Below are 24,567 nucleotides of genomic sequence, written 5' to 3'. Positions count from 1 at the left end.
ACTCACGGTGTGATGGCGAGTGGTAAAGCAACACTCACGGTGTGATGGAGAGTGGTATAGCAACACTCACGGTGTGATGGAGAGTGGTAAAGCAACACCAGGAAAAAGTCAGGATTTTCAGTGTGACTTCCTGGTCTGATGAGTCACTCACCTCAGTGTTCTCTTACTCAACAGTGTGAACATGTCTATGTGTCTTTCGTTGGAATGCCTGTTTCTTGTTTCCCGTTTTTGTGATTTCTCTGTTCTCTTTTTATTTCTGGAGACTTGTCCGATGTTGCCCTTTTTACCACAGGCTGGACGATCCATGTCCTTCCACCAGCATGTAGAAGCCTGATGTCCCACCTTGCCACAGTGGAAGCATGTGACTTGATTTCCCGGTCTCTGATTTTCAGTTGAAACTCTGTTCACTTTTCCTTTTTTTGTGATCAACTTTTTATTTATTTTAAAGGAACATAAAGACAAGAACAAATAGCAGCAGGAATGGTTATACAGCTAGAGACACAATACTGTTAAAATATATATCAGTATATTATGGAAACTAGTTATTGCAGATAAATACAATTATAATAAACCACATATACAATCACCCACCTCAGCTGCATCAGCCCACCCTCCAACTCCTCCTGGGACCACCCCAACCCACCCTCCAACCCCTCCTGGGACCACCCCAACCCACCCTCCAACCCCTCCTGGGACCACCCCAACCCACCCTCCAACCCCTCCTGGGACCACCCCAAACATTGTTACTGATTCTCCCTCTTCCTGGATGTCTCCTGTGGAACCTGAACCTTTCAGCATTAACTAGTGGTTCTGGTGAAAAATGTCCTTTAAGTATCTCCACAATATCCCCATACGTCTTATTACCTGTTCTGTCTGGCTGTAGCAGGCTGCCTAGTATATTAAATATCTTTGGTCCCATTACACTAAAACATGGAGGCACAATGTTGTCCTCATCCATGTCATTTACAATAACAAAATATTCAAACCGTTCTGTATATGAGCTCCACTGCTCAATACTTTTATCAAACTGTCCAATGTTTCCATCAATTCCAATAATTGTTCATTTCTCAATAAGCTCCTGATTGTCACTCACTTCAATATTGTCCTCAACCAAAGCAATATTTTCCTCAGTCACGTGATCTTCATTCACTTCACTCACTGACGTTTCCTCCTAAGTTCGCTCATTTAGCAGATTTAATTAAAAGGTTTGTCTTCAGAGTTGAATAGATGTCCTATCCTGGACAGAGGCAAACTCCAACACTCAGACAATTTACAAACAAAGCATTTGTGTTTAGTGAGTCTGCCAGATCAGAGGCAGTAGGGATGTTCTCTTGATAAGTACGTGAATTTGACCATTTTCTGTCCTGCTAAACATTCAAAATGTAACAACTACTTTTGGGTGTCAGGGAAAATGTATGGAGTAAAAAGTATATTATTTTCTTTAGGAATGTAGTGAATTAAAAGTAGTCAAAAATATAAATAGTAAAGTCAAGTACAGATACCCCAAAAAACTACTTAAGTAGTACTTTAAAGTATTTTTACTTAAGCTCTTTACACCACTGGTTAACGCTCTTTTCTGACGTCATGACGATGCTAACTCTCTCTTAGCTAGCTCGACTATGCACTTGCCTCTGCTAGCAACACACTGTGCTAACATTAGCCTAGACTGTACCACAGAAAATAACAGTTTTAACCAGTTGTAAAAACCCACTTCTTCCAGACAGAATAGTTCCTGTAGATTCAGACTTAATCATCACCAATCTTTTGTTATGTCTCGTTGGATTTATAACCACGTCTGTATAACAATTCAATAATGATGAGTCAGGTGTGTGAGTGTGTGTGTGTGTGTCCAGTGTGTGTGAGTGTGTGTGTCCAGTGTGTGTGTGTGTCCTGTGTGTGTGTCAGGTGTGTGTGTGTGTCCAGTGTGTGTGTCCAGTGTGTGTGTGTGTCCAGTGTGTGTGTGTCCAGTGTGTCCAGTGTGTCCAGTGTGTGTGTCCTGTGTATGTGTGTCCAGTGTTTGTGTGTTCAGTGTGTGTGTGTTCCCAGTGTGTGTGTGTGTGTGTGTGTTATGTTTGACACAGGGACACTGAGGAACCCCAAAGGTCAAAGGGGTCATCCCAAACCCTAAACCCTGGATAGAGGGGCTCAGTGAATGTGGAGTGGAATGTGTTCAGGTGGGTCAGTGTGTCAGAGGAGACTCTGTAGAAGGACAGAGTGCCGGCTGGCCAGTCCAGATACACTCCTACTCTGTGGGAGCTGGAGGAGGGGACGTCTATGGGAGTGGACGTATTATTGTGACAGGCAGAGTAACTGTTGTCAGAGCAGAACAGACTCCAGGACTTGTCATTGTCTCCAAGACAACAGTCATCAAGCCTTCCTCTCCTGCTGATTCCTTTATATGTCACTCCTATACCAGCCCCACTCCCACTCCACTCTACCTCCCAGTAACAGCGCCCAGTCAGACCCTCTCTACACAGCACCTGTTCCCAGTCCTCAAATCTCTCTGGGTGATCAGGATACGGCTGCTCCTCCATCCCCCATGTCACCTTTCTGTTCTCCTCAGACAGAGAGAGGAATCTGTTTACTGTGTTTAGGTCCAGTGTGAGATCAAATACATCTGATGGATGAAACCAGACACAATATTAGAAATAATCATCATCCTGAACACACACAGAAACACACACACATCCTGAACATACACACACACACACACACACACACACACACACACACACACACTGGATACACACTCACACTCACACTTTTCTAACGTAACAGGAACACGCCACACAAACACACACAGACACACACATTGTCAAAGCAACTCTTTGTAAACTTTGGTGTCCCTGATTTGTGCTTCTGTAGAACTACAGCTGATATTTAATATGACCAAGTAAGTAATGATGGTGGTCTTTGACTTTCACTTCACTTGAATTAAGACTTATTCTTAGTCATATTCTTCACAGCAGTCAACACTCACATTTTCTAAGTCCAGGTTTCATTGTGTTCTCTCCACCATGTTCCACACTGTAACGGTAAGCAGAAGAACAGACAGTCATTGAGGGATACACGTGAACTCACACACACTCACACACACACACACACACACATACACACACACACACACACACACACACACACACACACACAGACTCACACACACACAGACTCACACACACACACACACACACACACACACACACACACACACACACACACACACACACACACACACACACACACACACACACACACACACACACACACACACACACACACACACACACACACACACACACACACACACACACACACACACACACACACAATGGACACACACACAAACAGCCAGCACATAACTTTGTCCAAGTGTGTGTGTCCAGTGTGTGTGTGTCTGTGTGTCATTGAGTGATACACATGCACACACACACACACACATTAGACACACACACACACACAAACAGTCAGCATATAACTTTGTGTGTGTCCAGTGTGTGTGTGTGTGTCCAGTGTTTGTGTGTGTCCAGCGTGTGTGTGTGTGTGTCCAGTGTGTGTGTGTGTCCAGCGTACGTGTCTGTGTGTGTGTGTGTGTCTAGTGTGTGTGTACAATGTGTGTGTGTCCAGTTTGTCTTGTGTGTGTGTCCAGTGTGTGTGTGTCCAGTGTGTGTGTACAATGTGTGTGTGTCCAATGTGTTTGTGTGTGTGTCCAGCATGTGTGTGTGTCCAGTGTGTATGTGTGTGTCCAGTTTGTGTGTGTTTGTGTGTGTCCAGTGTGTGTGTGTTTGTGTCCAGTGTGTGTGTGTGTATCCAGTGTGTGTGTGTGTCAAGTGTGTGTGTTTGTGTGTATGTGTGTCCAGTGTGTGTGTTTGTGTCCAGTGTGTTTGTACAGTGTGTGTGTGTGTGTGTCCAGTGTCTGTGTGTCCAGTGTGTGTGTGTGTGTGTGTGTGTGTGTGTGTGTGTGTGTGTGTGTGTCCAGTGTGTGTGTGTGTGTCCAGTGTGTGTGTGTGTGTGTGTGTGTGTGTGTGTGTGTGTGTGTGTGTGTGTGTGTGTGTTTGTGTGTCCAGTGTGTGTGTCCAGTGTGTGTGTGTGTATCCAGTGTTTGTGTGTGTGTGTCCAGTGTGTGTGTGTGTCCAGTGTGTGTGTGTGTGTGTGTGTGTGTGTGTGTGTGTGTGTGTGTGTGTGTGTGTGTGTGTGTGTGTGTGTCCAGTGTGTGTGTGTGTGTGTCCAGTGTGTTTGTGTGTGTCCAAAACACACACACACACACACACACACACACACACTGGAAACACACACACACACACACAAACACACACACTGGACACACACACACACACACACACACAGTCTTTATATAGCTTAGTCCAAGTGGTGGTCAGAATGTTTGTCTTAACTAGCCTGATAACTCCAACATGTCTGATATGAACATTGACATAAACCCTCTACATACTTGAGTTTCTCCAGTCTGCATTGTGGATCCTCCAGTCCAGCAGAGAGCAGTCTGACTCCTGAGTATCCTGGGTGATTGTAGCTCAGGTCCAGCTCTCTCAGGTGTGAGGGGTTTGACTTCAGAGCTGAGACCAGAGAAGCACAGCCTTCCTCTGTGACTAGACAGCCTGACAGCCTGCAAAGAGTCAAATAATATTAAAATCACACTGCTATTCTTTGGTGGTCCAAATAGTGGCAGTATATTTTTTCAACATATTCAGATATATCAGTGTCCTGAAACCTGCCATATCTATTCATAAATGAATGTTTCATTATTAGAAATGACAAAGTATTGCTTGTAGATAGAACAATATATAGTACGAATATTTGAGTTGACTGACCAGACCAGTTTAAAAAGCAGTATCAGTCAAAAGACAGACAGGGAGGTATCAGATTTAGATTGTATTGAGTATACAGTCCACACCATATCTATTTTGACAGTGAACCTAACCTTTTAAATTTGGCTCTATACTCCAGCATTTTGGATTTGTGATCAAATGTTTCATATGAGGTGACAGTATATAATGTCACCTTTTATTTTAGGGTATTTGAATACATATCTGTTTCACCGTTTAGAAATGAAAGCACTTTATGTATCTAGTCCCCCCATTTGAAGAAGTCAAACGTATTCTGACCATTTGACTTATAGTGTATTAAAGTAGTCAAAAGTTGAGTATTTGGTTGTAAACTCGTTGGTTGCATTTGCAGTTTGTTTTGGTTGTGTTTTGGGTTATGTTTTGCCCGATAGTAACTGAATGGTGGATGATGACTGGAGTAATTTTCTGTCTAAGTGAGTAGATAACAGGTTTCTAAACACTAATAAATTAATCCTAATGATGCCATGATTAAGAAGAATCATGAATGAATCATGAATAATAATGAGTGAGAAAGATACAGAGGCTACAACAAAACATGCTAACCTCTCACCATTACCAATACCAGAGGGGATATGATCTTTGTTCCTCTGTAACTTTCTCATTCATCATCATTCACCATTCATTCATGATTATTCATAATCATGGTAGCATCCACATGAATGTAGAAGAGTTCAGAAACATATTCTATTCTTACTGACAATACAAGTGAAGTGACTCCAAAATGACAGGACATTATTCACCATTCAGTTTCTATTGGGGAAAACATCATCCAAAACACAACCAAGACAAACTGCAAATGCATTCAACAAGTTTGTAGAATCACAAGCTTGATGTAATCACTGCAGGTAAGGAATATTGGACCAAATACTAAACTTATGACTACTTTAATACAATATAAGTGAATATGTCCAAATTATTACGACTTTTTCAAATGGGAGAACTAGACACATAAAGTGCTTTCCTATCTAAACTGTAAAACAGCTATGTATGAAAATACCCTCAAATAAAAGTTGACATTCTGTACTGTCACCTAATATGAAACATTCTATCTCAAATCCAAAATGCTGGAGCATAGCAACAAATGTAAAATTGTAAGCTTCACTGTCCAAACACATATGGTGTGGACTATGTGTGCCTGGTAAACACATGTGGATCTGGTGAACAGTTATCACTTGTTGACCAACTACAGGAATACTGACCTCAGAGTCTCCAGTTTACAGTGGGGATTCCCCAGTCCAGCAGAGAGCAGCTTCACTCCTGAATCCTTCAGGTCATTGTTACTCAGATCCAGCTCTCTCAGGTGTGAGGGGTTTGACTTCAGAGCTGAGACTAGAGAAGAACAGCCTTCCTCTGTGACTCCACAGCCTGACAGCCTGACAGAGAGATCATCATGATTTCACAAACACACTGTTAATTTAACACCAGTAGTGTAGAAGGACAATGGCAGATGCATTTGGTTTATTCTCTTAAACAACATATAGATTCATCTTCCGTCTCCTAGAATTGTATGGTCATATTGTTATACTAATATGAACATCAATGCATTGATTCAGTACGTTTTTCAATGTAATATTATATATTATTATAATACATATATTTCTCTAAACTTCATATTTATTCCTGATGATTAGTTCTTAAATGTCATTTTATGTACTCACAGAGCAGCTCTGGAGGCTTTGACCACTGGCAGCAGCCTCAGAAGACCTTCCTCTGATCTGGAGTATTTATTCGGGTCAAACACATCCAGCTCCTTTTCTGAAGTCAGCAACACAAAGACCAGAGCTGACCACTGTGCAGGTGACAGTTCTTCTTCTGAGAGACTTCCTGAGCTCAGGTAGCTTTGGATCTCCTCCACTAGAGAATGGTCATTCAGTTCATTCAGACAGTGGAACAGATTGATGCACCTCTCTGGAGAGGGATTCTCCCTGATCTTCTCCTTGATGTACTTGACTGTTTCTTCATGGCTCTGTGAGCTGCTTCTTGTCTTTGTCAGTAGACCTCGTAAGTGCTTCTGATTGGACTCCAGTGAGAGGCCCAGAAGGAAGCGGAGGAACAGGTCCAGGTTTCCTGTCTCACTTTGTAAGGCTTTATCCACAGCACTCTTGTAGACAGTAACTTCAGTAACTTGAGGTTCGGCCATTAGATTCTCATTGTTGTTGATGAATGAGAGGAACACATATACAGCAGCCAGAAACTCCTGAATGCTCAGATGCACGAAGCAGTACACCTTGTCCTGGTACAGCCCACATTCCTCTTTAAAGAGCTGTGTGCACAATCCTGAGTACACTGAGGCTTCATTGACATCAATGCCAGCCTCTTTCAGGTCTCCTTCATAGAAAATTAGATTGCCCTTCACAAGCTGTTGAAAAGCCAGTTTTCCCAGTAACAGAATGCTCTCTTCATTCCAGTGTGGACCTGTCTCTTCATTCCCAAGATACTTTTCATTCTTCTGTTTGGTATGAAACACCACAAGGTGTGAGTACATCTCAGTCAGAGTCTTGTGCATCTCTTCTCTGTTATGTTTCAGCATGTGTTCAAGGACTATTGCAGAAATCCAACAGAAGACTGGAATGTGGCACATGATGTGGAGGATCCTTGATGTCTTTATGTGTGAGATGATTCTGTTGGGCAGGTCCTCATCACGGAATCTCTTCCTGAAATACTCCTCCTTCTGTGGGTCATTGAACCCTCGTACCTCTGTCACCTGGTCAACACACCCTGAAGGGATCTTATTGGCTGCTGCAGGTCGGGTAGTTATCCAGATGAGAGCAGAGGGAAGCAGATTTCCCTTGATGAGATTTGTCAGCTGAACATCCACTGAGGTTGACTCTGTGACGTCACAACAGATCTTGTTCTTCTGGAAGTCTAGGGGCAGTCGGCACTCATCCAGACCATCAAAGATGAACAGAACTTTGTACTTGTTGTAGTTGGAGATTCTTGATTCTTTGGTTTCCATTGAGAAGTGATTGAGAAGTTCAATCAAAGTGAGTTTTTCACCTTTCATCAAATTCAGCTCCCGGAAAGGGAATGAAATTACAAATTGGACATCCTGATTTGCTTTTCCTTCAGCCCAGTCCAGAATGAACTTCTGCACAGAGACTGTTTTTCCAATGCCAGCGACTCCCTTTGTCAGCACAGATCTGATAAGTTTGTCTTGTCCAGTTAAGGGTTTGAAGATGTCGTTACATTTGATTGCAGTCTCTGGTCTTGCTTGTTTCCTGGTTATTGTCTCAATCTGTCTCAGCTCATGTTCATTATTGACCTCTCCATTTCCACCCTCTCTGATGTAGAGGTCTGTGTAGATCTTATTGAGAAGTGTTGGGTTTCCTTGTTTAGCGTTCCCTTCAAATACACATTGAAACTTCTTCTTTAGATTAGATTTGAGTTCACGTTGGCAAATCACAGCAAGCTCATCTGAATCTAGAAATAACACAGAGGATATTAATATTACGTCTGTTTTAATGCCTACTGTTATAAAGTTTTAAATACAATTAATGTCTTATCTTAAGTGACTGTATAAATGTGTAAATGTTTTGATAATGCATTACACACTGGTGTGACTTATTATATTATTTTTGGTATGATCTCTCTCTCTCTCTCTCTCTCTCTCGCTCTCTCTCTCTCTCTCTCTCTCTCTCTCTCTCTCCTCTCTCTCTCTCTCTCTCTCTCTCTCTCTCAATTAATCAACACAACACATCCCTGCTGCTACTTGATGAGGTCACTAGGTGTTGTGTTAAGGATGCTACAATATCATTTAGTTACACAGCTACTTTAGCTGTACTTTAGCTACAGCTTTTACATGTTCTAAAACAGCATTCAACATGAGGCAGACAGCTCTTACTTTTCTCCAGTGTGTCAGCAAGCTCCTTCTGGTTCATTTTCCTCAGGACGAGCAGTGTGATCTTCAGAACCCCCTCTCTGGCACTGCTCTCCTGCTTCTCATCTTCAGCATCCACCACTTCCTTATCCTGCTTCTGACTCTCAAAGCCTTCTGGGAGTTCTGGACTAAGAATCCTCTTGAACCTCTTCAGCTCATTCTTCACAAATGTCATAATATTCTCTTCAAGCAACTGAAATAAATCAAGTAAATAAGTTAAGCAAGAGACTAAATGCTTTCTCATTAACAAATGAATGAATGATTGACAGATCAACTTTACTTGAGGTAAACAAAAACAAATGTACATAACAAGACCACATACAATGAATATGGAGGCCAGGTCTGTTTGATGACTCTGGGAAGACTGACCACTGAGCATCTCTGACTCTGATAACTCCTGTTGGTTTCTGTGGACAAAACATGAGATTACATCTCCTCATCCAGGGAGTGCACACACACACACACACACACACACACACACACACACACACACACACACACACACACACACACACACACACACACACACACACACACACACTCACACACACACACACACACACACCCACACACACTTAGCCTATGGATTATGAAAACAACAAACATAAATGGTAAAATGGGAGAGGGGAAATGACTAGAGACAGTGTTGTTTAACTCACTGACCATGACCCATGAGTTCTTCTTACCTTTGTTCAGTAGAAAAGTCTCCCTCTCTAAAGTTTAGAGATTCCATCATAGACCAGTCATTATTCATGGACACACAGCTGGGTACAGGGGAGGCTGGTCTCTCCTGCTTGATTGGGCTTCAACACAACAGAGACAAACATTACGTCTCTCATCTACTCTGAGCTCAGATGGAGAAACAGGAAACATAAGAAGAGTTTCATTCTAAAACGGCATTTTCAGAAATGTTGGTAAATTAGCTTTTATTGTTTAAAGACATTATGAAAGAGATTGGTGTGTTTTTTCACTATCTAATCATGGCATGGGGTTGTTCAATGACAGAAATGTATTTGTTTAAAATCCATCACTTGATGATTTCATTTCAGAGAAAAATAATGTTATTTTTTTGTAAAAATGCTATATATCTGCCTCACTTTCAGAGAAATAAGTAGTACTGCTAGGTTTTACACAGTAATAATATATCTGCCTCACTCTCAGAGAAATAAGTAGTACTGCTAGGTTTTACACAGTTATAATATATGTCTGCCTCACTCTCAGAGAAATAAGTAGTACTGCTAGGTTTTACACAGTAATAATATATCTGCCTCACTCTCAGAGAAATAAGTAGTACTGCTAGGTTTTACACAGTAATAATATATTTCTGCCTCACTCTCAGAGAAATAAGTAGTACTGCTAGGTTTTACACAGTAATAATATATATATATCTGTCTCACTCTCAGAGAAATAAGTAGTACTGCTAGGTTTTACACAGTAATAATATATATCTGCCTCACTCTCAGAGAAATAAGTAGTACTGCTAGGTTTTATACAGTCAAATGTGACCGACTGGCTCGATTCGATCTTATGTAGCAAAATTTGAAATTGTGTTTTTTACATTGGATAAAAGTAGAGACTCAGCTAGAAAAAGGTATATCATACACTACAGTTGAGGAACAATGGGAAAGTAATTCTGCTTTGAAAGATGATAAACTTGTAACCTCAATTTTGAGAAAATGGCCTTTGAATGTTTTGGTACACCTACTGGAGAGCTCTTCTTTATCTACAGTGGTATTACTTTGGCAGATAATGTCACCCATCGAAATAAATAGTATATATATATATATATATATATATATATATATATATATATAGTTAACTAAATGTATGGTGTTTTTGGTTTATGTCAGTTTCATTGTTTGTTATGCTATAAATTGTTATGTTATGGTTGTAAGTGGTAAATGAACTAGAAAATGTCCTATTTTGAAATTCTGAGTAATTACTACTTTAGTAAGGATATACTTTATTCAGTACTACTGCAGTTGCTAAATAATTCCAATAGATGGCAGCATAAGACCATGAATGACATTTCAGAAGGTTTGTTTAGTTTTTTCTCTGGATACACCACCACTCCCCCTCACAGGAAAACTCCTGCACACGCTTTTTACTGTCCCTTTCCACACTGCTAACGCAAGAGGAACGACTGAAAAAGCATTTAACACATTACCGTGAAATAATATAATGATGATTCATGTTTATTATTAGCTGTTTTTATGCTCATGTTTTGAAATTATGCTTCATTACTATAACGATTATCAATAAGCCTGAACATTAATTTAGTCACCTCTGGTCGCGAAAAACGTATTTTCCTAGTACATTCATTGTCAGATTCATCAACCAGCAGCGAGCACTCTGCCTTCTAGCACAAGCGAGGGGCATGTTGAGGTACATTTGCAAACCGCAAGGGTTGCAAGATGTAATTTATTGGCGGGCTGGAAGACGCAATCTTGTCTTATCTATTCCGAGGTTGTACTCCTGAGTGGCACAGTGGTCTAAGGCACTGCATCACAGTGCTAGCTGTGCCACTAGAGATCCTGGTTCAAATCCAGGCTCTGTCGTAGCCGGCCGCGACCGGGAGACCCATGGGGCGGCGCACAATTGGCCCAGCGTCGTCAAGGCTAGGGGAGGGAATGGCCGGCAGGGATGTAGCTCAGTTGATAGAGCATGGCGTTTGCAACGCCAGGGTTGTGGGTTCGTTTCCCACGGGGGGCTAGTATGAACAAAAACAAAAAATTAAAAATTAATGTATGCACTCACTTACTGTAAATCGCTCTGGATAAGAGCGTAGACTAAAATGTAAAAATGTTTAATCGCAATATTAGATATTTAAAAATGCATCTATACTAGGGTTGAGGTTGGAGCATCTGACTAGTGATTATTTACCAGGGGTTCAACACCTGCTATAGTCACTATTTAATTGCTCTTCCAAAAGCATCACAGGCCTAATACGAGATATATAGCTAACTAAAGTAATGAGTGACCATTTTAGAAAATCATGGGACATATAGTATTTGGTTGCATGCTAATTTATGTAAATCATATTGCTGCTTGTAGCCTATAACTGATGCTTCGTGGTCTTATGCTGCCATCTATTGGAAATATTTAACAATGAAAAGTTATTAATTCACGTACAGACATTGGTGAGGCAGCTGAGAAATAAAGTGTATTAGATCAGTCTCAAACCTGCCCCAAGCCAATTGCTGGACTTTCACACAGAGGTTACTAGGTCACCCAATTCAAACCACATTTAAAAATAAAACAAATGTGTCTTATTTATCAAGTGTTCTGTCTTGCAATTATACATACAATAAAATAACAACAAAATAATCAAAACGCTATTTAATACTATAATTGTATTTACTAAGATAATATTATTACTAAAATAGTTTCTAAAAGTGTTCTAGGCTACCCTACCCTAGAATTAGGGGTTAGGGTTACGGCTAAAATAGGTTATAAGTAGGGTAAGAGTTTCTGTATAGCACTTTGTGACATCTGCTGGTGTAAAAAGGGCTTTATAAATCCATTTGATTGATTGTTAGGTTTAGGGTTTATATGGCCAAAAACAGTATGGGTTTATGGCACTCTTGCTCGTCCTTGTGGCCGTATGTGGGTACTACATAACTAATCCATGACACTTGCTTGGCTCATAATCTGAGGCATCAACTGCGTCAGATATACAAATCCATTAGCTAGACCACCTGATTAGACAACAATCACCCCATTATACCCATTTGGTTTGCAACTCAGTGAACCTGAGCAGCATTTGCTCAATTTGATGCCTACGAACGAAGATTTCGATGCATATCAAATTACCAAGCAGCCATTTAGAAACAACAAGTCCTCAAAGAAAAGGTTATTTCTTAATTTAAAAATGTCTTCTGGCTGTTTAAATCGTCCACATCTTGAAAAAGAGGACAGGGACATGCGTTTTGTTTAGATTGTACACTTTTTTCTTAAAACAAATATGGTTAACCATGACCAGAAAATGTTTAATGTTTGATGGCTATCCACCAGCCATCGCCTCTTAAACTGTGTCTCACCTCACTATTGGTGACCACAATATGTACTCAGGTGAACAGTGGGCGCGCTCACCAAGTAGCTGTAACCTTGTTAATAATCAGTTACCTGAGGTAAACCTTTTATTTATTTATTTCATTTCACCTTTATTTAACCAGGTAAGCCAGTTGAGAACAAGTTCTCATTTACAACTGCGACCTGGCCAAGATAAAGCAAAGAAGTGCGATAAAAACAACAACACAGAGTTACATATGGGGTAAAAAAAACATAAAGTCAAAAATACAACAGAAAATATATATACAGTGTGTGCAAATGTAGCAAGTTATGGAGGTAAGGCAATAAATAGGCTATAGTGCAAAATAATTACAATAGTATTAACACTGGAATGCTAGATGTGCAAGAGATTATGTGCAAATAGAGATACTGGGGTGCAAAATAGCAAAATAAATAACAATATAGGGATGAGGTAGTTGGGTGGGCTAATTTCAGATGGGCCGTGTACAGGTGCAGTGATCGGTAAGGTGCTCTGACAACTGATGCTTAAAGTTAGTGAGGGAGATAAGAGTCTCCAGCTTCAGAGATTTTTGCAATTCGTTCCAGTCATTGGCAGCAGAGAACTGGAAGGAATGGCGGCCAAAGGAGGTGTTGGCTTTGGGAATGACCAGTGAGATATACCTGCTGGAGCGCAGACTACGGGTGGGTTCTGCTATGGTGACCAATGAGCTAAGATAAGGCGGGGATTTGCCTAGCAGTGATTTATAGATGGCCTGGAGCCAGTGGGTTTGACGACGAACATGTAGTGAGGACCAGCCAACAAGAGCGTACAGGTCACAGTGGTGGGTAGCGTATGGGGCTTTGGAGACAAAACGGATGGCACTGTGATAGACTACATCCAATTTGCTGAGTAGAGTGTTGGAGGCTATTTTGTAAATGACATCGCCGAAGTCAAGGATCGGTAGGATAGTCAGTTTTACGAGGGCATGTTTGGCAGCATGAGTGAAGGAGGCTTTGTTGCGAAATAGGAAGCCGATTCTAGATTTAACTTTGGATTGGAGATTCTTTATGTGAGTCTGGAAGGAGAGTTTACAGTCTAACCAGACACCTAGGTATTTGTAGTTGTCCACATACTCTAGGTCAGACCCGTCGAGAGTGGTGATTCTAGTCGGGTGGGCGGGTGCCAGCAGCGTTCGATTGAAAAGTATGCATTTAGTTTTACTAGTGTTTAAGAGCAGTTGGAGGCTACTGAAGGAGTGTTGTATGGCATTGAAGCTCATTTGGAGGTCTGTTAACACAGTGTCCAATGAAGGGCCAGATGTATACAAAATGGTGTCGTCTGCGTAGAGGTGGATCTGAGAGTCACCAGCAGCAAGAGCGACATCATTGATATACACAGAGAAAAGTGTCGGCCCAAGAATTGAACCCTGTGGCACCCCCATAGAGACTGCCATAGGTCCAGACAACAGGCCCTCCGATTTGACACACTGAACTCTATCTGAGAAGTAGTTGGTGAACCAGGCGAGGCAGTCATTTGAGAAACCAAGGCTATTTAGTCTGCCAATAAGAATGCGGTGGTTGACAGAGTCGAAAGCCTTGGCCAGGTCGATGAAGACGGCTGCACAGTACTGTCTATTATCAATCGCGGTTATAATATCGTTTAGGACCTTGAGCGTGGCTGAAGTGCACCCATGACCAGCTCGGAAACGTAGAAGGTACGGTGGTATTCGAAATGGTCGGTGATCTGTTTGTTAACTTGGCTTTCAAATACTTTCGAAGGGCAGGGCAGGATGGATATAGGTCTGTAGCAGTTTGGATCTAGAAAATGGTTAACCTACAGGGTTAACGCTCACCAAGTAGCCGTAACCTCACCAAGTAGCCGTAACCTTGTTAATAATAAGTTACCTAAGGTAAACCTACAGGGTTAACGCTCACCAAGTAGCTGTAACCTTGTTAATAATAAGTTACCTGAGGTAAACCTACAGGGTTAACGCAGGCAGGTCTCATTGATAACAATAGTGAAGCTGGCATTGTGACGCAGAACAATGGGCTGGGAATAGAACGTTCTGAAGGCGAGTCGGTGCCACGGAGCTCAATAGAACTAATAGGAACTGGTAGGGTGAAAAATGCCCAAACATAAGGCCTGTTTTTTCGCAATTACTTCATAACCAGGGACAGAAGGTAATATTATGAAACTGGGCTCCATGGCGGATGCAATGAACTAATTTTATCAGAAATAAACGTTGTAAAAAATGTCACTTGAGGCGCCCCGAAAATAATATTCAAAAGTTCAGTCCTTGGACACAGAGGGGTTAAACACTAAAGTTACCATCCATCTAGTGAAGAGAGGAGAACCGGACAGAGGGAGGGTAGGAAGCCAGCATCCGTCAACGAGAGAGGGAGAAGCCCTCCACGGTATTTAACAGGTGGAAGAAACAACCAGGGATCTCCATCGGTCCACAAGAAATGCAGGCAGCCGGTGATGATGTAGTGGTAGCCAGGATAACTAGGATGCTGCTGGTAGAGTAGCTAGCTTAGCTAGCTGTACCGACTATCTTGGCTAACTAGCAGGTCGTTCGTCTGTCCCTCGAGGATGATGACGAATCCGGTGAACCACAAGATGAAACAAGGATAGCGAGTGAAAAGGATCTGGCTACACTCATACTGTCAATGACCATTACGCTAAAAAGCAAATTGAACAATAAACTTCGGTGTCACAACACTGTAACGAACTCCGTCGTTGTTCCCCAAGATCACCTCAGACCACTCTGCGCGTAACTGGACAATATGCTTGGCGCCAAACCGTACGTGGACGCGGACAGTTCTGTACGGGGACGCGGACAGTTCCAGAACTCGGACATGAGCAGAGCAACACAATAAACTAAACCAAGTATTTACAGTGGCTTACATTAGTAATATTCTTTTTTTATTATTATGTAAAACAAAAATTCTTTGTTTTTTAAAACAATATTTTGAGAGTTGGGCCCATATCCACAAAGCGTCTCAGAGTAGAAAATTGGTCCTCTCTCTCCCCAGACAGACTCATTTTAGACCACTGACCCCTAAACTTTATATTGGCCAGGTCGCAGTTGTAAATGAGAACTTGTTCTCAACTGGCTTACCTGGTTAAATAAAGGTGAAATAAAAATTTTAAAAATAAAAACAGATATACAGCATGTTGGTTGTGGTTAACACAGTGACAACTAATTATTGAATGTACATCTGCCTCACTCTCAGATAAATAAGTAGTACTGCTAGGTTTTACACAGTCAAATATAACAAATAACTACATTTTTAATAAAGAACTGTACACATGATACATTTGTAACATCAATATTAAAAAATTAAAAATTAAAATAAATCCAGTAATATGAGATCTGTATGTAAAACATTTACCTTTGACTTTAGCAGATGTTTTTGTCCAGGGCCTGGTATCCCAAAAGCATCTTAAGGCTAAGTTAATCGTTAGAACCTTCGTAGGAGCATTGTTAAATCTCTGAGCTGTTTCCCAAAACCATCGTTATTAACGTTGCACTTGAAAACGCTCATATTCTAACACCTGCCTCAGACCACTTGTAGAACAGCTGAGTGCGTCGTTAGATGCTTTTTTGCCCTCCCGCGTCACTTTATACACAGAAGATCTCCGCTAAACATAGAATCACATGGTTAATCCGTCTCTCTGTGACCGCCGATAAATTCAGAACAAAGTTGACTACAAATACAAAGTTGCAAATGTCTTTGCAATTGATGCAAACAAGCGACGTATAAAATGATGCTTCAAATGAAAACCGAGATGACTGCATTAAAATATAAACAGTAGGCTATAGTCCTATTTCAATTATATTGAAATACGTTTCATGTTCAATCAATTGAGTTCTATTTTGCTACTTGTAGACTTCAGTCTGTAATTTCTCTCAATATATTTCATGATGTGTAGCCTAACATGTGCCCAATGATGTTCCAAATCTGTGATTTAGAATAAGCCGTCTCAATATTTGCAGCCGTAGGAGGTAATATCTCTCTAGGAGCTGATCTGTCATGAGTATTGGGAACTAATTATAATGTTAAGGAAAGATTTGAATGGAGAAAACTGATCCAAGAGCAGCGCTCCCTTTCTTTCAATCCTCTAAATAACGACATGCTCCAACAACGCACTTGGCGACCGTTCTCTCTGCGTGGTGCGTGGGAAATACATGTTACATCTTCAGCCGTTCTCTCTGCGTGATGCGTGGGAAATACATGTTACATCTTCAGCCGTTCTCTCTGCGTGGTGCGAGGGAAATACATGTTACATCTTCAGCCGTTCTCTCTGCGTGGTGCGTGGGAAATACATGTTACATCTTCAGCCGTTCTCTCTGCGTGGTGCGTGGGAAATACATGTTACATCTTCAGCCGTTCTCTCTGCGTGGTGCGTGGGAAATACATGTTACATCTTCAGCCGTTCTCTCTGCGTGGTGCGTGGGAAATACATGTTACATCTTCAGCCGTTCTCTCTGCGTGGTGCGAGGGAAATACATGTTACATCTTCAGCCGTTCTGTCTGCGTGGTGCGTGGGAAATACATGTTACATCTTCAGCCGTTCTCTCTGCGTGGTGCGTGGGAAATACATGTTACATCTTCAGCCGTTCTCTCTGCGTGGTGCGTGGGAAATACATGTTACATCTTCAGCCGTTCTCTCTGCGTGGTGCGTGGGAAATACATGTTACATCTTCAGCCGTTCTCTCTGCGTGGTGCGTGGGAAATACATGTTACATCTTCAGCCGTTCTCTCTGCGTGGTGCGAGGGAAATACATGTTACATCTTCAGCCGTTCTCTCTGCGTGGTGCGTGGGAAATACATGTTACATCTTCAGCCGTTCTCTCTGCGTGGTGCGTGGGAAATACATGTTACATCTTCAGCCGTTCTCTCTGCGTGGTGCGTGGGAAATACATGTTACATCTTCAGCCGTTCTCTCTGCGTGGTGCGTGGGAAATACATGTTACATCTTCAGCCGTTCTCTCTGCGTGGTGCGAGGGAAATACATGTTACATCTTCAGCCGTTCTCTCTGCGTGGTGCGTGGGAAATACATGTTACATCTTCAGCCGTTAACTCTGCGTGGTGCGTGGGAAATACATGTTACATCTTCAGCCGTTCTCTCTGCGTGGTGCGTGGGAAATACATGTTACATCTTCAGCCGTTCTCTCTGCGTGGTGCGTGGGAAATACATGTTACATCTTCAGCCGTTCTCTCTGCGTGGTGCGTGGGAAATACATGTTACATCTTCAGCCGTTCTCTCTGCGTGGTGCGAGGGAAATACATGTTACATCTTCAGCCGTTCTCTCTGCGTGGTGCGTGGGAAATACATGTTACATCTTCAGCCGTTCTCTCTGCGTGGTGCGTGGGAAATACATGTTACATCTTCAGCCGTTCTCTCTGCGTGGTGCGTGGGAAATACATGTTACATCTTCAGCCGTTCTCTCTGCGTGGTGCGTCGGAAATACATGTTACATCTTCAGCCGTTCTCTCTGCGTGGTGCGAGGGAAATACATGTTACATCTTCAGCCGTTCTCTCTGCGTGGTGCGTGGGAAATACATGTTACATCTTCAGCCGTTCTCTCTGCGTGGTGCGTGGGAAATACATGTTACATCTTCAGCCGTTCTCTCTGCGTGGTGCGTGGGAAATACATGTTACATCTTCAGCCGTTCTCTCTGCGTGGTGCGTGGGAAATACATGTTACATCTTCAGCCGTTCTCTCTGCGTGGTGCGTGGGAAATACATGTTACATCTTCAGCCGTTCTCTCTGCGTGGTGCGTGGGAAATACATGTTACATCTTCAGCCGTTGTAGGAAAGATGCATCTTAAAACACTGGTAAGCCTAAATTCCATCGCTATCGGGAAACCGGGCCCAGAGTGACTTACAATACAGTTGCCATATTGTAGTTTATTCAAGCTTTAAAAAGTATTCTAGAGTTTGTAATTTCCACTTTAAAAATGTCAAACTTGATTTGCCCTAATGAAAAATTTACCGACCACTACAAAAACATTTCATGAATTATAATGCACATAATAATTTACATTTCCTATTGCTGCAGGATTATTTTCCTGCTGTGAGAAACTGGGTCAAATTAAGATATGGCATCTGTAAGTGCATTCATCTTAAGGTAGCTAGGTGAGACAACCACATATCACAGTCAAATATACAGGATACGGACATTCCATTCCAGCTAAACAATGGATATATAGCATTTAGCCAAAAAAACATGGATTTTTATACACATCTCAAATCCATTAATACAAAATCTGAGAACAGTAATATTTTAGGTACCCAGTAATATTGAAGGTACCCAAGGCAATCATTGCTGCTGAAAAAAAAATTGTGGATATAGCGTTTTGGAAATAAACTTAAGAATTCTTAAACAAAATTGTCATCTCAACTCTTAGCTTTGGTGTCATGTCCCCCAGAGAGACTCCTTTTAGAGGCAGGGCCCCCCTCCTCTCTCTCCCCAGAGAGACTCATTTTAGACCACTGACCCCTAAACAGAGATGCAGCATGTTGGTTGTGGTGAACACAGTGACAACTAATTATAGAATGTCCATTGTTCTCTTTTATTCATGATCTCTTAGAAATAAAACATTAACTAACAGACACGTCCAAACAGTCAGGTGATTTAATGCAATTACTTTTTCTAGCCCAATGACTACTCAAAACCCACCCTCAAGGCCTGACAACTAGGCCAAAACATAGACCCTGATAGGCCTACATCTTATTTAAGATAGCCTCCAGTAGCCTGGGCAAGATGTAGGCAAGATGTAAGCTGAATGATTTAGCAGCTTGCTTAGTTCAAATTGACATATTAATTTATTTAACATGAATAGCAAGACGATGTTGAGGTAGGAAGTGCTTCTGTTGCCCAGTAGCCTGCTGGAATAGGCTACTGAGGATGGGGTCATAATTTCAGTAAATGAATCAAATATTAATAATATGGATATGAACTGAATAGGTCCATGCTTGTCAACAACAGCCAGGTATTTTTTTTAACCTGTAGCCTAATCTGGCTGACTGTTACCTTCAATGTAATGCATTCTAACATCTGATCAGCAGTTGAGATAGAACTGTGACCATGGTGACACTTGATAACTTCCAATTGAATTAACTAAACACGGCCATTATTAATTACATAATAACACGAGGCTACAACAACAATAAACTGAAGTTAAAGGCTATTTATTACATCTGTTTGCCAGCTCCAGGTTGGCTACACAAGTGGCACAAAATTATTTGCAATGACTCCAGTCATTTCAACATATTTATAGTATAAAATGGCAGGCTACAGTAGCCTAGACAGGCATAACAATGAATAGGCTACTTGATGGCCAACAGATCTATCATTCTCCACATTTAATGTCAGTTTCATTGTGGAGGTTTTCTCATAACAGAAGCACATGATGGAGTTCCATAACTTCCATTTCAAATTTCCACTCGAGACCCAAGAACTGAGCATGTGTAAAATCCTTGGCATGATATGGTTTTCCATAAGCAAAGTCGACATTAGAATGCAGTTTAAACCACCTCCGACAGAATGTATCTAACGCTCTCTAGAGCGCCTAAAGTAGTTTTTCTGTGAGTTGTCACCTTATTTCTGGATGTGCATCAGTTCTACAGCGGTAATATGTTTTATGGAATAAGGGTTGTAAAATAGGTGTCTCCATAATGACAATGATAATAGCCTACCTTATAACACTAAGGCCTATTGATTATAATAATATGCCATTTGGCAGACGTTTTTATCCAAAGCGACTTACAGTCATACATTTCGAGTAGCAGTTCTACTAACTAGTAATATCTCATTCCAGGTATTCATTCTCTTACTCTGTCAATTAGAATAGATTATTGTTCAGAAATACTTACTTTATTTTTCAGTTCTCTCCATATAGTGTTTTCTGCTCTGTCATCTCCAAATGGATCATGTACTTTCAGTTTCAGCTCAGTCGCCTCCCCATCCTGATAATCAAGTGTTTTATTGGTATCTTCCACTAGATGGCAGTAAACACCTGCTGTAACTAGACTACGACTTAGCTAGCCAGCACCTCTCCTAAACAGGTGTTCTACTCTGTTAGCCAGCACCTCTCCTAAACAGGTGTTCTCCTCTGTTAGCCAGCACCTCTCCTAAACAGGTGTTCTACTCTGTTAGCCAGCACCTCTCCTAAACAGGTGTTCTACTCTGCTACCCAGCACCTCTCCTAAACAGGTGTTCTACTCTGTTAGCCAGCACCTCTCCTAAACAGGTGTTCTACTCTGCTAGCCAGCACCTCTCCTAAACAGGTGTTCTCCTCTGCTACCCAGCACCTCTCCTAAACAGGTGTTCTACTCTGTTAGCCAGCACCTCTCCTAAACAGGTGTTCTACTCTGCTAGCCAGCACCTCTCCTAAACAGGTGTTCTCCTCTGCTACCCAGCACCTCTCCTAAACAGGTGTTCTACTCTGCTACCCAGCACCTCTCCTAAACAGGTGTGCGTTTCTTTTGCCTCCAGTTTAAGGTAAAGGACACCTGACTTTATATTTAAAGCCTTTTGGAATCCACATTTTACACTAAAGAAGAACTGATATTTCCTGGGGCCAGAAAAGGCTCTGCATGGTAGGAATGGCCCAGCAGCACTCCAACACTAGTTTGGTGAATTCCAAATGTTCCCTTTATTCTAGATTATTAACCTGAAATACTCACTTTACTTTCAAACTGCGTTGCAGTTTAGAGATTAAACTATGAGCTGCTCTGTCATCTCAAAATGGCCCCTGTACAGATACTTTGTTATTTTCAGTTTCAACTGCAGTCATGGCCTCACCCCTTTATATACCAATAGTAACCAGAGGGTGGCGCTAACAGTCAGTTGCATGTGACAGCAGTATCTGATGACATGGTACCGAATCTCGCGTTAAAAAGATGTTTAGTCCTTCTTCAAGACATCTCTTACATTATTTTAGCTAAACTTATAATTTACTCGAAACCAGATTTAGCAGTTTTTTTTCTCTCCAAAAAATGATTTACTGTAGGCCTATAATAATTGTTAACAGTCCTCAAATAAACTGTCTTAAAAAATCTGATGATTAGTTGAATCAGGTGTGTAAATGCTGGGCAAGAACAAAAGGATTGAGAAACCCTGAGACAAACATCAAACCATATCATTGAAAAGCTCCTGCACCATCTTCACCAGACGTTTTGCTGATAACAAAACCCAAGACCTGAGCATGTGTAAAAACCTTAGCATGATATGGTTTTCCATAAGCAAAGTCGACATTAGAATGCAGTTTAAACCACCTCCGACAGAATGTATCTAACGTGCTCTAGAGAACCTAAAGTAGTTTTCCTGTGCTTTGTCACCTTATTTCTTGATGTGCATCAGTTCTACAGCGTTAATATGTTTCATGGAATAAGGGTTGCAAAATAGGTGTCTCCTTAATGACAATCTAAATAACATGTATAATAGCCTACCTTATATCTCATTCCAGGTATTCATTCTCTTACGCTGTCCTTTAGAATAGATTATTGTTCAGATTATTGTTCAGAAATACTTACTTTATTATTCAGTTCTCTCCATATAGTGTTTTCTGCTCTGTCATCTCCAAATGGATGCTGTACAGCTGAGCCGCAGCTCAGTCGTCATAAAATGGATCCTGTACAAAAGAACAACTTTACTTTCTGTTTCAGCTCAACCGTCTCCCCACCCTGATATTAAAGTGTTTTATTGGTATCTTCCACTAGATGGCAGTAAACACCTGCTGTAACTAGACTACGACTATGTGTTCGGTTTCATACATGCAGTTTCCCAGAGGAGAAGTGCTGATCTAGGATCAGGTCCCCCCTGTCCATTTAATCTGTTTCATTATGATCTAAAAGGCAAAACTGATCCCAGATCAGAACTCCTACTCTTTATGAATACTGTCACAGGTGACTCCTCAAGATGAGGCTCATGATTTAAAAGTTATATTCTTTAAGAATCAATTAATATCATTAATTGAACTGCTTTGCCATGAACAGATCTGTGAGGTCTTAACTTAAAGGTACTATATAGACTTTATGGTCATTTTAATGGGGTTGAACATTCATCCCATCAGATTGTGTAAAGGATTTTATGAGTTCTGAAAAATACTGACTTGGAAGCATCTCTCTGACCTCACCCTGCTGAAACACACCCAAGTAAAGACCACATAGCTACAGTTAAATGCTTGTCTGGTTTTTACCCACTTTTACAGCCTATGAATGGACTGGCATCCATATGAATCAGTGGAATATACAGACTAGTTAACCATGATGAGGACTGTTATTTTATTAAATCAATTTTAGAATGCTGTAATGTAACAAAATGTGGAAAAATTCAAGGGGTCAAAATCCTCTCTGAATGCCCTGGATTCTCCTCTTTCTACCTGGTTTCCTTTTCCTCTGTCAACCACCAGCCTCTCATCTCCAAGACAAATGAATGAGGTGAGAAAAGGGAGACGTGGATGTACTGAGGCGGCAGGTATTTAAGGGGGTCAGCCGCAGCACTAGCCGGGACTCCGGACTAATCACAAACTCTTACTCTGAATGTATCCTGCAGCGCGCAAGGATACCATATTTGAGTGATCTAATGTAGTGCCACATAACTACCTTCATTAGCAGCCAAGCATCGATCAACATGTCACCAGAATAAGACCCTCGATAGTTATTGGAAAGGAACATCAATCTCATCACCTTATACGTTCACCATAATTTATTTAACCTGTAACCTAGGCCCGGCGGTAGGATTAACTCGGCAAGTGGGCATCAGAAATGACTAAGGGGGCACAACTATTTTCGCTTGCTGATAACACAGGGTGGATTATAATCGATAGTACAATTACACACAATGTATTTGCAGCCACGCACGGCTGTCTTGCCGCAAGAATACAGGCTACTGCACTGCTTTACAAACGTGGACAATTCATAACCGGCTCGAGAAATTGCAAGTTATGACAACGCTACACAGCTACATGCAAAATACCCATAAATCCAATGCAAAACAGTTGCTAATTACCGTAATAACACTTCCTCATGCCAATACAATGCATTTCCAATGGCGGAAAGCAAACAATAATGTACAATGCACTACCACGACTTATCAGTACAACGCAGCTTGAACGCAGCTACCAAGCTGTCTTCCCACAAGAGTGTCGTATGATAACAGAGACATTAATATTCCATAGCAACGAGTTGTTTATGGCAACACTATAGCTACATCGTTACTCAACCATTGGTCAAGGTCTGCCCACCCTCATCAATGTAATGCAAAGCACCTCTTCTACATTATAAAACAACATTAAAAACAATCAGAATATATTATAAACCAAACTTTTCCAATCCAATCACAGAAATCAAGCAGCAGACTTGGCAGCAAGGCCAATAAAGAAAATCACATCTACACCTATTTCTGACGTTTGCCACGCATTTCCAAAAGCTAGCAAATAACTAAATACTCCAAGCCCAGCCAGGCTGCCTGTTCTTACCCAGATTCAAAAGAGTTGCAGCCGCCTTGATGCTGTGTTGAACCTCCTCAGCAGTCTCTCGTTCCACTCCCCACAGAATTTGCTCGTAAGATCCCTCTCAAATGCCAGTTGAATCAGCTGCTCTTTCCTCCTGTGCAACATGCTCCGTCTGTGCTCACTGAATACGTTTTTCTATGTTGAAAAGGAGTTCTGCCAAGTTGCCGTGGATACTCCAAATGTTAATCCCAGCTTCAATGCCATCATCACAGTAGACATTGCTGTTAGAGGCCCGGAGAATCTCTCCAAAATGCTCTGCGTTGTTCATTTTTCTTCTCCAGAT

The 24,567-nt window shown here is 41.4% G+C and overlaps 1 protein-coding gene across 1 annotated transcript; it reads right to left on the bottom strand.

Annotated features, from left to right (window-relative positions):
* Positions 1–1,995: 1,995 nt before the first annotated feature.
* Positions 1,996–9,585, bottom strand: LOC311117871 (NACHT, LRR and PYD domains-containing protein 6-like). Its single transcript, XM_084192773.1, has 7 exons — positions 9,426–9,585; positions 9,062–9,146; positions 8,704–8,932; positions 7,177–8,282; positions 4,448–4,599; positions 2,981–3,027; positions 1,996–2,617 (listed from the first exon to the last, which is right to left on the bottom strand). Exons 1-7 carry the CDS (start codon positions 9,491–9,493, stop codon positions 2,067–2,069), a joined length of 2,238 nt encoding a protein of 745 aa, XP_084048899.1. The 5' UTR covers positions 9,494–9,585; the 3' UTR covers positions 1,996–2,066.
* Between the last annotated feature and the right edge of the window lie 14,982 nt (positions 9,586–24,567).

This window comes from Coregonus lavaretus (genome assembly GCF_964263955.1).
Source record: "Coregonus lavaretus genome assembly, contig: HAP1_SCAFFOLD_3856, whole genome shotgun sequence".
NCBI classification, from domain to species: Eukaryota; Metazoa; Chordata; class Actinopteri; order Salmoniformes; family Salmonidae; genus Coregonus; species Coregonus lavaretus.
This window is presented reverse-complemented; position numbering and strand designations above follow the sequence as displayed.